The sequence below is a fragment of the Poecilia reticulata genome, linkage group LG3 (genome assembly GCF_000633615.1).
Source record: "Poecilia reticulata strain Guanapo linkage group LG3, Guppy_female_1.0+MT, whole genome shotgun sequence".
Lineage (NCBI taxonomy): Eukaryota > Metazoa > Chordata > Actinopteri > Cyprinodontiformes > Poeciliidae > Poecilia > Poecilia reticulata.
The window spans coordinates 19,787,943-19,804,132 of record NC_024333.1 but is presented as its reverse complement, the minus strand read 5'-3'; the positions used below and the strand labels follow the sequence as shown (position 1 = coordinate 19,804,132).

The 16,190-nt window shown below is 35.8% G+C and overlaps 2 protein-coding genes across 9 annotated transcripts in view; both read left to right on the top strand.

Moving 5' to 3' along the window:
• tcf12 (transcription factor 12) overlaps positions 1–5,311 on the top strand; it is an 85,886-nt gene extending 80,575 nt beyond the window's left edge. For all 6 annotated transcript variants that reach the window (XM_008405386.2, XM_017304012.1, XM_008405387.2 and 3 more), the window contains 3 exons: positions 496–725; positions 1,682–1,835; positions 2,708–5,311. In XM_008405386.2, coding sequence (XP_008403608.1) covers positions 496–725; positions 1,682–1,824 — 373 coding nt within the window. In that variant the 3' untranslated portion in view covers positions 1,825–1,835; positions 2,708–5,311. The remainder of the gene's footprint in view (positions 1–495; positions 726–1,681; positions 1,836–2,707) is intronic.
• A 7,183-nt stretch (positions 5,312–12,494) lies between these two features.
• Positions 12,495–16,190, top strand: part of cgnl1 (cingulin-like 1) — a 42,215-nt gene continuing 38,519 nt past the window's right edge. For all 3 annotated transcript variants that reach the window (XM_008405379.2, XM_017304156.1, XM_008405378.2), the window contains exon 1: positions 12,495–12,634. The gene's annotated coding sequence lies outside the window, so the exon portion shown is untranslated. The remainder of the gene's footprint in view (positions 12,635–16,190) is intronic.

The window sequence follows — 16,190 nt, the reverse complement described above, 5'->3', positions numbered from 1 at the left end:
TATCGAATTGATATGATACGTTATCGCATTGATAGGATAGGTTATCGCATTGATATGATTACTTATCGCATTGATATGATACGTTATCGCATTGAAATGATACGTTATTGCATTGATAGGATACGTTATCGCATTTTAGGCAATGAAATGTTTTTTTCTTATTTAAAAAGAATTAAATTTGTTGTTTTTTTGCATATTTTAACGTATTCCTAATGGTGCATTAAAAGGCGAAATCAAAAATATTTAAAATGTATCATTTTTTTATGTGATTAATCGTCAGGACAATCGATAGATTAATTTGAAATCATTCCTGTTGGGAATTCACCTAATCCAAGAAAACGAAGGATCTGAGTGTTAGATTCTGGATTATTATTGGATTAATATATTTAATATAAGCTGTTTGGTTTGGTTTTCTTCTCCCACCCTCTCTCTCTCTTCTTTCTCTCTCTCTCTCTCTCTCTCCTCTTTCTCTCTCTTTCACTCTCTCCCTTGCAGCATCACTGAAGACGAGGATCTGAATCCGGAGCAGAAGGCCGAGCGCGAGCGCGAGAGGAGGATGGCGAACAACGCCCGCGAGCGCCTGCGGGTCCGAGACATCAACGAGGCCTTCAAGGAGCTGGGCCGCATGTGCCAGCTGCACTTGAAAAGCGAGAAGCCCCAGACTAAACTACTCATCCTGCATCAGGCGGTGGCCGTCATTCTTAGCTTGGAGCAGCAGGTCAGAGGTCAGTGCTGCAGCGCTGCTGCTGCTGCTGCTGCTGCTGCAGATGAAATGTCAACGCTGCCTCACATCACGTCAACCTTGGGCTTTTCTTTTAAAACACAAGCAGATCAGCAGGGCGTAAGACGCTTTCATTTATTCACGGAGTCATTGTTAAACTGATTTATTTATGAAATAAGGTTTAAATGTGAAAAGATGCTGGAGTTGGTCTTTATTTTACACAACATGACTGGATACAAATATGATATTCTTCAAAAATCACAAATTATTTTTCTTCCTTTTCACCACAAATCTTCAGAGCCGAAAATATTTTAGATATTTATGACATTTGTGCAGTTTAAAGGCTTATTTAGAAATAAGTTGGGTTAAAATCAGGAAAATAACTGGAATAAGTAGAAATAGTTTGAGAAGCGTAAAATAAAAATGAGCCTCGCTGAAGGCTGAAAATTTAATTTCTTAACAGCAAAAAAAAAGTTTGCAATTCAACGTCCATAAAATGTTTTTCAGATAACATGTATGACTAATATTCACATTGTAAATTAGATTCATACAGAAATACTTGTTACAGCTGCTCTTAATAGCTGTGGTTCTGATTTGAATTGTTCTGACATCAGAATTATAGCTACAAATAATTAATTTTTCTAATTTGGTTCAAAAAACCATTTTTTTCAGCGCATGTTTTAATATTATATCTGTATTAGGAGCTTCGCATATAGATATCGGATAGTTTTATCACCAATCCTGTAAAACCTGCAGAAAGTCAGTGATTTCATCTTTATGTCCTGTGTGTTTATAGCTCAGTTTTTAATGACAGTTTTATTCTTTATGCCTTTAGTAAAAGCTTATTCTTGAAATTATTAACACGTTTTTAATCTGTCCATCTTTCCTTGTATGTTTGTTTGATTCTGAATCTCCACCACCTGGAATATAAGTTTGTTTTCTGTGTGTGTGGATCTGCAGAGAGGAACCTGAACCCCAAAGCGGCCTGCCTTAAGAGACGAGAGGAGGAGAAGGTTTCCGGCAGTTCCAGTGACGCCCAGCAGGGGCACACTGGAGTCCATCCGGGCCTGACCGACACGTCCAACCCCATGGGTCACCTCTGAGCAGGAGGCAGGTACGCAGCGGCTCCCAACTGGGTTTCATTTATCTATATTTAACATGACAACTCAATAAACTTAATATATCCACCTGGACAAATGTAATTTTATTACTTGTAACAAATTAACAGAATGTTTTTAACTTGGATCACCTGTTTTTTCTGATTCTCCAAACTGTTTTGTTTTTTATTACCAAACAACCAAAATAACAAGAAAGAAACAGAAAAACACAAAACACGTCTGGTTAATTTTGTAATTAACCTGTTAATTTTATTTGCATGAAGTAAGAGAGGAATCATTTACGACAACATGTGAGGTAAAGAAGAAAACGGAGGAGTAAATTTTTTTCTACAAAATGTTTGAGATTAATTAAAAAATGTTTTCCAGCAAATTCTTTACTTTTCAAACTCTGAAATTTCCAAAAACAAAAATTCTCAAAGATTTCTGTGACTGTTCTAGAAGAACTGGAGTTTTTTCCAGCAAATGTTCGACTTTTGAAGCTTTGAAATTTACTTATTTTTTCTATGAAACTTCTGAGATTAATCTAAAAAAATTTCCAGCAAATTTTCTGCTTTTCAAACTTGGAAATTTCAACGTGTTTTTTTTTTTTTTTTTTTTTCAAAGAATTCTGCTGTTAATTTAAAAAATCCTGAGTTTTTCTAGCAAATTTTTGACCTCAAAATTTTTGTATTTTTTTCTATTAAAAATGTCTGAGATTAATGAAAATTGTTTTCTACTTTTCCAACCAGAAATTTCTGGCCGTTCTTTTGGCAGAAATGTGTTTTTTTTCTGACTCCAATGGCTTCAACATGTCAAATATGTCAAAGTTACGTCTTCTGTTTGGTTGATTTTTGATTATTGGCGTCTGATCGCTGCGTCTCCTCCGCAGATCGATGCGACGCGGCTCACTCCTGGCCCATGTGAGCCGGTGAACCTGCTTCCCAGTGACGGACTGGACTCGTGGTTCCCACACCAGTCGCAGGAGTCAGACCACTTGAAGCGAAACTAAAAGAGTCCAACACGACCCAGCCCTCAGACTGAAGAGAGCCAAGCGTCCAGCTCCATCCACCGACCAGTTTTCATCTGAAAATTTCTCCCCACAAAGAAAAAAAACCCACATATCAGTGTCTGCAAGAAGAAGAAGCGCGTTGCTCCTGAACAATCAGAGACCTACGCAGCCTCCGCCAACCGTACGTGGAAGTTGCCTTGTGCCTAAACTGAATTGACGAATGCATTGTAACAGCAATTTTATTCTGTCTGTCTGTTTTTGTTTTGGTTTTTTTTCTATTTATTGAGCTGTATGGTGTTTGCCGAAAGGGAAGGTTTGGTAAAATCACAGAGAAGCGAGCGGCTTTTCAGTCGAGCTATAGTTTGCTGTGTCACCGTTCAACCAGAGCACTGCCCCCTGCTGAGACCAGGGGAAAACATTTGAGAGGATTAATTTATTGGCCAGTTTAGACTAATATTTATACCCTGCAACCAAAAAAATACTAGCTTTTAGATGCGAACAACAGAAATGTCCAATGTTTTTTTGTTTTTTTTGTTAAAGAAGATATATTATTTATATTTATTTGCTTGATTTTGCCGCTGGCCACGTGTGAAACCAAAACTACCTAATGTGTATTTTCTAATGGTGATTGGCAAACTGTAGTTTCGCTGAAGGCTCAGATGTAGTTTTGTTTTTGTTTCCCCTCCGTTTAGACATTAAGAAGCAAACTGGTTAGCATTCCCAGCATATTTAGTGTCTTAACTAAAGTAAGAATAGGACTTGGCGTCCCTCTGCCATATAGTGTTAAACAAAAAGCATGTCAATGGTTTTACAGACTCCTGTCAGCATTTAGCCTCATTTCCTTCCCATTGTTGTTGTTTTTTGTTTTGTTTTTGGCGTTGTCGCCACCAGCGAATCAAAATGCTTAATGAGATGTAGTGAAAGAGTAGAAGTTGCAAGAAGTTTTACAAAAAAAGAAAAGAAGAAGAGAACGACGACCATGCTATCTCCTGGCCCGACGAACATATCAGTTTTCTTTTTGTTGATATTTCACTAATCTTCCAGCTCAGTTATTCAGAGTTCTGCTTGTCTGCGAGTCCGTTCTTTGTTTCGACTTCCAGCCGTCTAAGTTATTCTCCAGTTCGGATCGAGGCGGTTAGTTTGAACAAACGCCAGGTTTCCTTTCACACCTCAAAACGTTGATCATGTTTCTGTTTTCCCCAGCAGTGTGCATGCTTTACATCTCTCTTTTTGTATCTTTGGTCTTAAGACTTGCTTTATATTCCATATATTTCTTTGTACATTATGTGACTTCCTCCATTCGAAGCGAGGCAGGCGGCCACGTTCACGAGTTTTCATCCAGAATCAACGATTCGCAGCAGGAGTTTACATTTATTATGACGAAAACTGTAAAATGATGTGTGTCCTCTGACTGAATGTGGCATTATTCTTCTTCCTCTTCTTCCTCCTTCAGTATTTCATGTCGACAGACTGAGGGTGTCATCTGTGTCACTTCCAGCTCTTATTTCCTTCATTTTGTTTGCTGTTCTTCCTTTGTTTTTTTTTTGTTTTTTTTTTTGCTCCTTTGTTTGCCAAGTTAGACTTTGCTGTATTCCCAGATGCTTTCCCTTGTATAATATATGAGAAAAAACAAGAAAATCAAAAGAAAAAAAAAACATTTGGCTTATTTTTCACTGTAGTTAGTCTTTTATACAATAATAATACTGTAAGAATATTTCTTGAATTCTAAATATTACTCTTTCTAGATTTTTGAAAGCAAAAGTTTTGAGTAAAAAGTTTCTTACTTTATTTTACTATGTTAGATAGTAAAATGTACGGTTATTTACCATAACTTGTCAATTATTACAAGAGATTTACAAGCGGCAGAAGGCGGCGGAGCTGCGGCTCGTCGTTCTTTAAACGGCGTCGATCGAGCTGCAGATTCCTGAAACCGAGACTTTCGTCTTCCTCCTTGGTCTCCGCTGTTCGCTGATAAAACATTTGATCTTGTGTCAAATAAGAAAAGGTGTCGATCTGCATTTTAAAAAAAAAGAGAAAAAAAGACAAAGGTAAAAAGATAAAACAACTGTGGCGGTGGGAATTTGAATTTTCTGTCTTTTACAGCAGGAAAACATGTATATAACATTTATGTTGCAATAAATGTGCCATCTTTTTTTAAACTGGACTGTATGTGCATTCATTTCCCTCTGAGCAGAGAGGTTTTTGTTTCTGTTGTCCTCTCAGATTTTACCTTTTCTCCCCAACGCAGCAACATTTTCCTGTAAAGCAATGAAAACGAAGGTCGCCTCAGAAGAAAGAGTCTCGATTATTAGACTTTATTATTGTTTCTGTTTTTGCTTTTGGAGACGTTTCTACAGTGGATTTAGGCCAAATGAGTGTTTTATAGTATGTAACTTCTTTTTACCAGTGGACCATTGTAGTCTGTATGAAAAGTAATATGAATATATATGTTTCTATTTTTAATAAAGTGTGATAGCAGCGTGATGTGCTGTCGTCCTTCAATGCCTCAACGTTTCCCTACAGTGGCAGCAGAACTGAGCCGATATACAATTACATCCAAGTATAGTAAAATATCATTAAAAGATTTATTAAATTCAAACAGTGAGACTCTCACTGACGAACCTGAAGCTTTTGTTTCTGCTGATTTGGATGAAAACACTTCTGTTTTGTAGAATAACACCAAAACAAAAGGATTTGTATGTTTATCTGAGGTAACTTGGATCTTCAGATGATTATTTTTTAAATAAAATCTGATTTTTCTCCTGTGCATCAACGATCCAGTGACCTTCACCTGCAGGTAAGAAACGTCCGACATCGTCTCTGTTCAGGAGCGAAAGCACAACATCAAATGTTCTTTTCTAGTTTCTGGAGAAAATATATTAATGCACTTTAAATACGACTAAATTACAAGCAGCTATAGGAGATTGTTTGAAATCAATAATCCCGTCATATTTATCACATTTACTGGCTCCACTGGCAGATTATTTCACTTATACTGAAGTATGGAGAGCCATTTGAGCCAAACTTAAATAGGGAAATAAATAAGTAATTGGCTTCTTTATTCTTATTTATATTCATTCATTTATCTATTTCTCTTGATAATGAGGGTCAGTGTCTTCAGGCTACAGGTTAGTTAATTTAAGTGGCTAAATTAAATTTAAAAAAATCTGTAGAATGGGCCAACTTTTAATCGATTAAATTATCAGAATAATCAATAACTAAAATCACTAGTTTCACCCCTAACTGGATTTTTAGAGAAGCTGAAAATAAAGTGAATTCAGAGGTAAAAGTTGGAGAAATATAATTTTGTGGAAAAACTTTGTAATTTTTTTTCTCTGGGTGATCAGTTGTAATTTTCTCCAAATACAAAGTCGTTATTTGTAAAACACGCAAGTACCTTCAGTCTTTAGGGATTACTTTTAGTAGGGACTGAATATTATGAGTTGGTTTTTCGTCTGTCGGCCATATTGGATTTAACAAAACTTTTCTTGCACTTGCAGTGGATGACCACTAGTTGGCAGTGTATTGTACGATGCACAAGTGTCCACTAGTGTGGATTTATAACATAAAAATCCAGAAGAAACGCAATAAAATGTCTTTTAGCTAGCTGTCCACTGCAGCGACCGCTATGCATGAAAGGCTTAATTTGTTACAAGTTCATCCAATTAAGGTTTTTTGTTAAACAAACGTAGATAAAGTGAGTTATTTAGGCAGATAAGAACCTTTACATCATAGAGTAAACCAGTAAACATTACATTTTCTTCAGTGACATCGTTATAAATCAAAATGTTGGTCAATGTTTCATTTATTTTGGTCCATTTTTTCTCTCTCTCTCTTGTTTTTCAGTGTTTCTGTAAGCCCGTCCGCTGCTCTGTTGTCAAAAGTCCCTGCGTGCCTCAAACGCTGTGACTCCACATCTGCACCGAGTTATCTCCACGATATCAGCGTGGGTCTCAGCCCCGCCGAGGTAAGACGCTCAAAGGGGCCAAAAAACGCTGACTGCCGTTTCTGTCTGCGGCGTAAATCGCAGAGCTGTCATCAGACGAAATCCATGGCAGAGCGTGTGAGAGTGGTGGGCGTACACGTTTTCAGTGGGAGTGGGACCACCATGTTTGAAGGCTGACTTCCTGTCATGGCTGCTGGCTGAGGCAGCTGACAGAAGGTCCTTGGCTCCCGTCCTTGAAAGCGGCCCAAAGAGCCGGCTGCTCCTCCTGCGCTGACGGTGAGATCATCCAACGTTCAGGAGGCAAGCTGCACCAAACCAGCCTCATCTCGTCACATTTCTCTCTCCGGTTCTTCTTAGAGGCGCTCATTTATGGAAAATTATCACTTTTCTAACCTCCACTCTCCGTCCGCTGCAGTGTTGCTGCGGAAAAGGTTTGAAATCAAGACACAAACTCCACACTAAACTTTTATTTCTGTCTGATTATGGACTAAAGTGGATAACATTTAGTGTCTAGATGGAAATTATTTCCTTGGTTTGTGAGTGAAGCTGCTTGTAGTGACTATTTGTCCAAAATTCAAATCCCAAAAATCAAAAAACTTAAGATTTCAAAGTGATCAAAGCAAAAAGGTGACTTCAACTCAAAGAGCCACTTGATGCACCGTGGGATTCAAAAATACCAAAAGTCAAAAATGCAGTTATTTTTTTTAAATTTATTCCACAGTTCAGGTAGAACAAGTTACAGGCTAGTAGATTGACTGACTGACTGGTAAAAACCATGTCACCACCTAAAGCCTATTTAAACACCCCAAACTGAAATTAATTAACTAATTTAACTGAATTACTAGCCAAAAACCTATTCTAAATAACTAAAACAAAAATTCTAATTATAAATCAACTAGAATATAAGCAAATAAAAATTAGCTAAATAATCAAAATTCTAAGATTTAACTGAAAATAGAGAAATAGCTCCTACGTTGCCCTCCCATCTTATTAAATTTAAATAAAACTGTTGTCAAACATTTGTGCAGCTTTCGTTCGTGTTGCATTTTCATTTTAAAGCTGTAAATTTCTCCATATATCATAAATTTACAAAATCAAATAAAACATGGTGCCAATCAACTCTGCTATGCTTGTGCAGCAAAAAAAAAAAAAAAAAAAAACATTTTAAGAACATTTTTGCCCCCAGAGATCAACCTGCCTCCATCCCCACTGGATTAACAAAATCAAACTAAATTGATTTAAATTAATTGTTCTATTTTGGTGCTAATGTTTTGTAGCACAGTTGTTTGACACCATTAGTTTTGGTGTCATTTGGTGCTGGTTGACCTTTGATGACCTCTAGAAACATTTATCAACATCCTTAAACTGATAAAGTAGACCAAAAATACTTGATGAGATGTTTTGTTTTTGCAGTGTGTTGCATCACTTGTAGTAAAGCCACAAAAAAGTAATTTTTCAGCTACACATATTAGCTTGTTTTTATGTCAATAATTCTTGAATATTGATCTTAAAAATACTGCCTGATTATTTCACCTTTAATTTAATTGTTCCTGTGTTATATAATAATCTGCTAGTGAGATGTTGTGATTTTACAGTGTATCAGTTCCTGTAAAACACTGTCCGTTGTGTTTCAGAAATTATCTTGTGTATTTGGGATAATTATAAAAACTTTTCTACTTCTTTTTTAAATCAGAGGCTTATACCTTCTTTGTAGTTGATGAAAACTTCAGCGAACATCTGACTGTGATGCTCCCTCTACTGCCCCCTGCAGGCTGTCGCCAGGACAGCATTTAATACTGGAACAGTGTTGGAAAAATTACTCAAATACTGTATGTAAGTAAAATTTACAAACAGACAAAAAATAAGTACTTAAAAGTAAAAGTACTTGTTTTGGTCTAGAACACGTGTGTCAAACTCGAGGCCAGTTTTTATCTGTTTGCTGCCAAATTATATCAATCAGTCCCTCCAGTTTCTTGAGAATTATTGTGGAAATTCATTCAAAATCAACAAATCCCTGCACTTTTCTTCACTAATAATTGGGAGTTTATTGCAGATTTTTTTCAAAAATTGTCAAAAAACTTTTTTACTTGTCCTAAACAGCTGCTTCAGACTTTACTGATATCACAAATGAACTCAAATATTGCAAATATTTCCAAATTAGTTCCACAAACACAAAAAAGTGAAACACAAAAAGTAACATAAAATCCTGGAGGGACTGAAATATGTTCAATAATATTTAATTTTAAGAATTTATTGATATCTTAACAGTTTGTGAACAGGTTTTATCAATACATTCTGACCCTTTAAGAGCTTGATTTGGTCCAAAACGAAAACGAGTTTGACACTCCTGGTCTAGAATATCATTAAGTGACCCTGTATGTGTATATTTTATTTAAAAAATAAGGATTGTTGTGCCATTTTAAGGAACAATTCTGCAGATAATGAACATTTTTATTGTGTTCAGCTTCGTCACAGAGACTAAATAGCAGAGTTAAATCAAAATAAAAAACAGGAAGGATTATGCTTTTGAATGTTTTTATTTAGCACAAAGCAAAATCAAAGTGTTATTTTAACTGCAGTGAACACATTCAAGTATAATTTATCTGCCTGAAAAAAGAGACGTAAACAGAGGAACAGGCACTGATAATTTCCCCTCAGTTTGTCATCAACGCCACAGCTAAAATGTATTTCATAATCGACCTTGAAATGGGTCACCTGTGAGCAAAGTTAAATTTTCTGACGTCATTTTGAAAGCGGGGTCGTTTTCTGAATCGGTTAACTCGACTAAAATCATTGATTGTTTTCTGTAATTTTGTGTTTTCATGACGTAAGCAGCTTGAAGCGCCTGGTTGCTGAAATGTGATATAAATATAAACATGACAGATGAATTACTGTCAAACTAATAAATGAAAAAAGTGCGTTTGTGACATGAATGTAACGCAACACATTGTAGAAACGTAATGGAGTCAAAAGTACTCATGCTAAATCTACTTGAGCACAGATACATGAAATGTGTATTTATTTCAGTAATAAATGGATTCAGGAAAGCTTTGTGTCAGAACTGGGTCCCATACTGATGCTGAATGTTTTGCACAACTTCAACTGACTTAAAACCAATTTAAAATCAATATTGATTTTATCAAATGGATCTGATACAATCAGCTTCTGTGAGTTCACTGAAGAGAAACTGAACATCTGCAGCAGCTGCATTACCGAGGCTGGACTTCTCCTCAGAATCAGAACCGGACCGGGCGACGCACTGAGCATGCTCAGAAAGCCCAGCTGTGGCGCAAAACAGAGATCCTATTGTGTCCCGCTGCAGCAGACCCAGAGGTTAGGAGGAGTAAATACTGTGTAGCTGCACCGACTGCAGACACAAATATAAACAACAACACGAGGAAAAGAGCCGGCTGGGCCGCAGATCTTTGAGTCAAGCAGTAAAAAAATGAAGAGACACTTAAAACGATCAGGTTCTCTGGTTTTACTCTCTATTGATGTATGTTTGAGTGAAATGAACATTGCTCTTTTATTCTATAAGCTACAGATATCATGTCTCTAAAATTACAAGCAAAATTGTAGTATTTATTTGCAGAAAATGAGAAATGGTTGAAATAACAAAAAGATGCAGTGCTTTCAGAGCTCCAATAATGCAAAGAAAACAAGTTCATATTCATTTTGAAACAACAATATTAATGTTTTACCCCATGAAGAGTTCAGAAATATTAATATTTGGTGGACAAACCAGGAGGTTTTCAGTGCAGTGGACTCTTAGTTTTTACCAGCTGTAATTGACGTCAGCATCTGATTTTCTTCCTCATGAATGAAAAGACCAGAATGAAACAAACTGAGATTTATTTTATTTTATATCTGTGAGAAATAAAATTACTGCATGTTCCCTTTTTACACATCTCTCCAAAATAAACTGAAGTTTTGGTTGATTTATTCCTCACATCACAATCTTTGATTTCTAACTTTTTACCTGATTATAGGTCAAACATGTGGAAGACCAAAACTGACGTAATTAAAATTATTTTACTTTTGATTAATGTCAGTTTTGGTCCTCCATACAAAAGTTTTTCTGTATGAAATCAAAAATAACTTATTATTTTGGTGTTGTTTTTTACTCAGATTTCCCTTTTTGCTTTTCATTTCTATTTTGTTTAATAGTGTTTAATTTAATCAGAAAACCTGGTTATGATTTGATCAAACCTCATCAGGATTCACATTTTTCTGTCTTAATCTACAGTAACATGCATTTTAAAGATTGTTTACCATTCAAATTATGTACATTTTATTGAGTGGGTTGATTAAAAAACACAATTCTGGTTTAATACATACTTGTTTCATAATTTTATTAGCACTTGAAATCTAAACTGAATCTAAAAATCAGAGAATTTCACTATTGTGAATTTTTATAGTTTTGAGTGGCAGTATAAATATTTAATGGTTAATAATGCAGGTTTATGAGGTAGAATGTGTTTTCCATTATTAATACAAAGAGCCTCTGAGCGCTCAGTAATAGAATAAACTATAATGTCTAAAGTAAAAGTAAATAATAAATAATAGGTGTATTAGATCATTTCTTCAAGCAGCTTGTTAAATATTGGATGTTAAATGTGATTTTCTCCATGAACCTGAGATGTAAAACATAAAAATCTAACTATGGGGAGAGGAAAATCTGTATCTCATTTAATAAAAAAGTTATAAAAACAAATCAAATATTAATCAGAATGAATTAAATAAATAATGTAGATGGTGACAAATACAGACCCATTCAGTGAAATAGATTATTATTGAAAAGTAATTTGTATCAGTAACTGAATTCACTAATTAAACCACATTAATAAGATTAATTACACGCAGACATATGTTTTCAAGCCTTTCTTTCTACTAATGATGATGATTTTCTTCTTGCAGTTAATAAAAACATAACATTTAAGATTAAACTATTACATCAGACTAATAAAAACATTTTAACCCAGAAATGAAGCTGTAGTGAAAACCTACCTTCACTTCATGCCTGACTAAATGTAATTGTAATATAATCCTAATCTCTCTTCTTCTTCTGCCCACTAGATGACGCTGTAGGTTTTTAAAGACATGCATTATAAATTACATTTATGCAAAGTGCTAATAAGTAATTAGGAGTTTTATGCGATCACAGTTGTGTGTAATCCTCATAAAATTGTTAATAAACATATTTAGAAAAATAATATTCAAACAAGAGGAAAAAGTTTAAGTTTCTACAAAATTATGTTTTAACGAGATTTATAAAGTAAATATATGTCATAAATAATATTATATTGAATAATAATAATAATAATAACTATTAATAATAATAATATTATTTAATAATAATAACTATTTAATAATAATAATAAAAATAAAACTTGCATGTAAATGTTATTTTTAGATGAAAACAGTACTTTTAGATGTTATTTTAAATTTATTTATTTATTTATTTATTTATTTATTTATTTTTTCTTTTTTGTCCATTATCCAGCCGGTGGTGAATTGTTCTGGTTTCAGGGCGTGTGAAAAGTTGACCCGGTCCAAACCGAGTCACCCTCACTTCCTGCAGGTCTTTCCAGGTCCGTGGCGTGGAAACCTGTTCCAGGACCGGCCGCGGTGTTCCTGGGTGGGTGGGCGGGTTTTCTCCGCTCCTCTCTGGGGGCGGAGCGGCCGACTCCTCCCGGAGGGTCGGGCGGACGGGCGGGACGTCCTTCTCCCTCACACTCAGCAGACTTTACCGAAGCAAATAAGTTTGCAAAGTGCGGCAAGAGTTTCTTCCTTAGAGGGAAAACTCCGGACAAACGCTTCTAACCTGCGGAAAGGAGGATCCAGACACAGACTCGACCCTGGTGAGTAGCAGCGCCGCAGCGAGAGGGGCAGAAAATTAACTTTTAACTCGGATTATGACAGATTATTAACCTGCTGCAGGTTGGAGAAAAGTGATGAAGCGGAACTTTCTCTCCACCTGTTGCTCCGAGCATCTAAACTCCTCCAAACCAGTCCAGCGTGTTCCCACTGAAACCAGTAGCCTCCAGCGAGACTCCCAGTCTCGGGTCTGCAGCTATTGTGTTGGGATTTCAGCAGTGTTTACTGTTGCTACTGTACCCACACAACCTGACGCTCTGATTCACGTTACGTAACTTTTGCGTATTTTCCCACAGTGTAAATCTTGGCGTTGCTTCACTTTTTTGTCCCTCCGCTCTGATCCGCGGTGACCTTTAGGGTGGAAATCACTTTGAGTTTCAGAAGATACTACAACAGCATGGGGGTGTGAAATGTTGAGTATCCTGTTTGGTGTGTTCTGTTTCCTTGTTGTGTTTTCGTCAAGATGACTTTTTCTCTTTTCATTTCATCAGTTTAAGGAGGCTGGATTGTCATTCTGTCTCCACAACGGTGCAAAGGTGAAACCGGTCAACCCAAAAAAGCAGGAATACATTAAAAGTATTTGCAGACATACCAGAGCCTGCGAAGGTCTTCGTGCACTTTCCACGTACTTTAACTTAAATTCAGACCAACAAAAAGCAGAGCAGAAATCTGAGGTTGAAGGAAAATCATTGTTCAGTTTTAAAACCTTTCAGATTTGAACAAAACCTAAAAGTTTCGCCATTATTCAACGCAGCTTCAGGTCGTTTGGAAAAGTCTCTTGAGATTGAAAATGTGTGTACATCATTTTTCAAACCTTAAAAGGCAACTGGATTAAGGCCTGGACTTTGACTAGACCATTCTGGACTTGATTCTATAACCCTCTCAGTGTAGCTCTGGTTTAACGTTTGTTTTGGTCTGACTGCAATAATCCATACAACTGGATATTTTTGAGCTGAAATATAAAACACACGCAGATACTCTGCATGACTGTTTGCCTCTGAGTTAATGAGCTACAGCCCATCAGAGGAGCCTGGTTTACACTTTAAAAAAAAAAGCAATGTTTGTTTTTTCTAAAGGTTTTTCCGTCACTACATGAGCGACGTTTCTTCCTCTTTTTTCTTTCCATCTTCTCTTTAACTTAATTAGCTTCCATTTCCACTGCATGATGCTGCCACCACCGTGCTTCACACTGAGGTTGGTGTCTGAGGACAGAGTGCAGTTTTAGTTTTCTCCTTCATAAGTTCAACTCTCACATTTGCAATATAATGACATAGTTAGTGAAATAGCACAAAAATGAGGGCACAGTACACAAATATTCACACAAGTAAGAGTAGCAGTACTTCAACTTATTTTTACTGTAGTAAAAGTAAAAAGTAGAAGATGAAATTACTCAAATAAGAGTAAAAAGTATTTTGGTAAAAAGGCTGATCAAAACAGTCATTTAATATTTAAAAATTACATAATCAGACAGAACAAAATATATAGAAATGTTTGTATTTTAAAGATCAAAATGAAAATAGTTAATATAGATATTAACAAAATCAAGCAAAAGAAACATTTTTCCAAATCGGTTTATTTTAATATAGATCTTATGAAACTAACAAAAGTCACAGTTTTGTGTCTGGTGATTTATTTTTTTATTTTTAGTTAAAATGAACTTGTTCCTCATTCAGTAAGGTTACTCTCAGTATCCAGAAATATTACTCAAGTACTTCATAATTAAATAATTCAAGTAAACACAAAAAGTACATATTAGTAGAAATACTCCTAAAAATATGTATATATTTTCCAGAAAGTTACTCAGTTCCTACCCAACTCTGTATCTGAGTTGGTTGCACAGGATTTTATTAAAGGGTATTTGAGTAAAGGGACCAAAACACATGTTCTTGTCACACTTATTCACTTCGCATAAAATACTAACAATTTAAATAATTTTGTGGTTTTTATGTGTCAAAATGTGGAAAAATTCATGTTACAGTTTCGTCTGCAGAGTGCAGGTCAGTGAAGGCAGCGCCGCCGTGACTCAGAGATGTTTCTTCTTCTGGTGGAAAGACACCAGAAACGAGAGGAAAATGTCTTGCACATTTAGCTGAACCTTTGCGTATCAAGCAGTGGTAACGGCAAACATGAAAGGCTCCTTTGTGTCGCCTTAATCTGTCCTTGACTGCTGTCCTGTTCAGGACACCTTTTTCTTTCTCCTCGCTCCTGTTTTTTCTAAAGTGTTTGACGCAGAAATTTTCCAACTACGCAAAGCAAAAGTCACTCACTGGCTTATGGAGATGTAATGAAAATGAATCTTGGTTGTGTTGCGTGTTTTATGGCAGCTAACAGAAGAAAATTTACAGCTTTATGAGCTGAATGTCAGCCTGGAATGAAAAACGTGAAGCGGTCTTATTTTCAGTGGGTGTGGCTCTTATAAAGGAATCTATCTCACAAAGCAGCAGGGTTGTGGTGTCCTTCCAGCTTCCGGCTTCACATTCAACATCTTTCTTTATTGGAAACGCTCTGCCAGATAACATGACTGTGCTGAAGTGATTTGGTTGATGGAGGAGACGGGACTCATTCGACATTTGAGTAAACAAAACAACTCATGTCCATTTATATTACTGCGAAAACACAGACTCAAGGATTTCTGGTCTAGTTCCTAGTACAAATATCCTACTAAGGTTGGACAATAAATCAATAATAATATATTGATAGATAACACATCAGATGGCATATTACTGAACTCTGATCCAGAACTGCACTTCACGTCGCAAAAACACAAAACCTTACCAAGTATTTTTGGTCTAGTTTCTGGTACAAATATCTTAGTACACTTTAAATAAGACAAAACTAACTTATAGGTAACTTTTAAGCAAGAAATAAAAGCTTGTTTTATGCCAATAATTTATTAATATTGATAAAAATGTGTTGGCTATTAGTAAATAATCACTCTTTCATCAATACTGAGGAATTATTGACTTAAATGAGCTTTTATATCTTGCTGAAAAGTTGGTTATAATTTAGTTTTTTTCTTATTTAAAGTATACTGACGTATTTATACTAACAACTAGACCAAAAATACTCTGTAATCTTTGTGTTTTTGCAGTGTAGGCGGTCAAATTCTCATGAACAGCTAAGAAAACTTGGAATTAACTCACTCGCTTGTTTTTTGGTTGCCTAGCAACTCGCTCACTCTTGGGTTGCCTAGCAACACCTTTTGAGTTAATTGGCAGCAGCAGTTTGAAGTTTCACCACTGTGCCTTATAGCTGCTTAAAAATAAAAAAACAACGTCGTGGAGTGAAAACAGAAAAGGTCACGCCACCAGTTTGGCATCATCTAAGATATTTTAAGCACAAAAACTAATCAATAATTATCGCTATGAAGCGGTTATATCATGATATATTTTTTCAGCCATATTGTCCATCCCTAGTAACTTGAAATAAGACAAAGCCATCTTAAAAGAAACTTTCCTGCAACATATAGGAGCTTGTCTTGACTAAGTAATTCCTTAATTTTGATAGTGGAAATGGTATGTTTGAAGGAATTAAGTAATT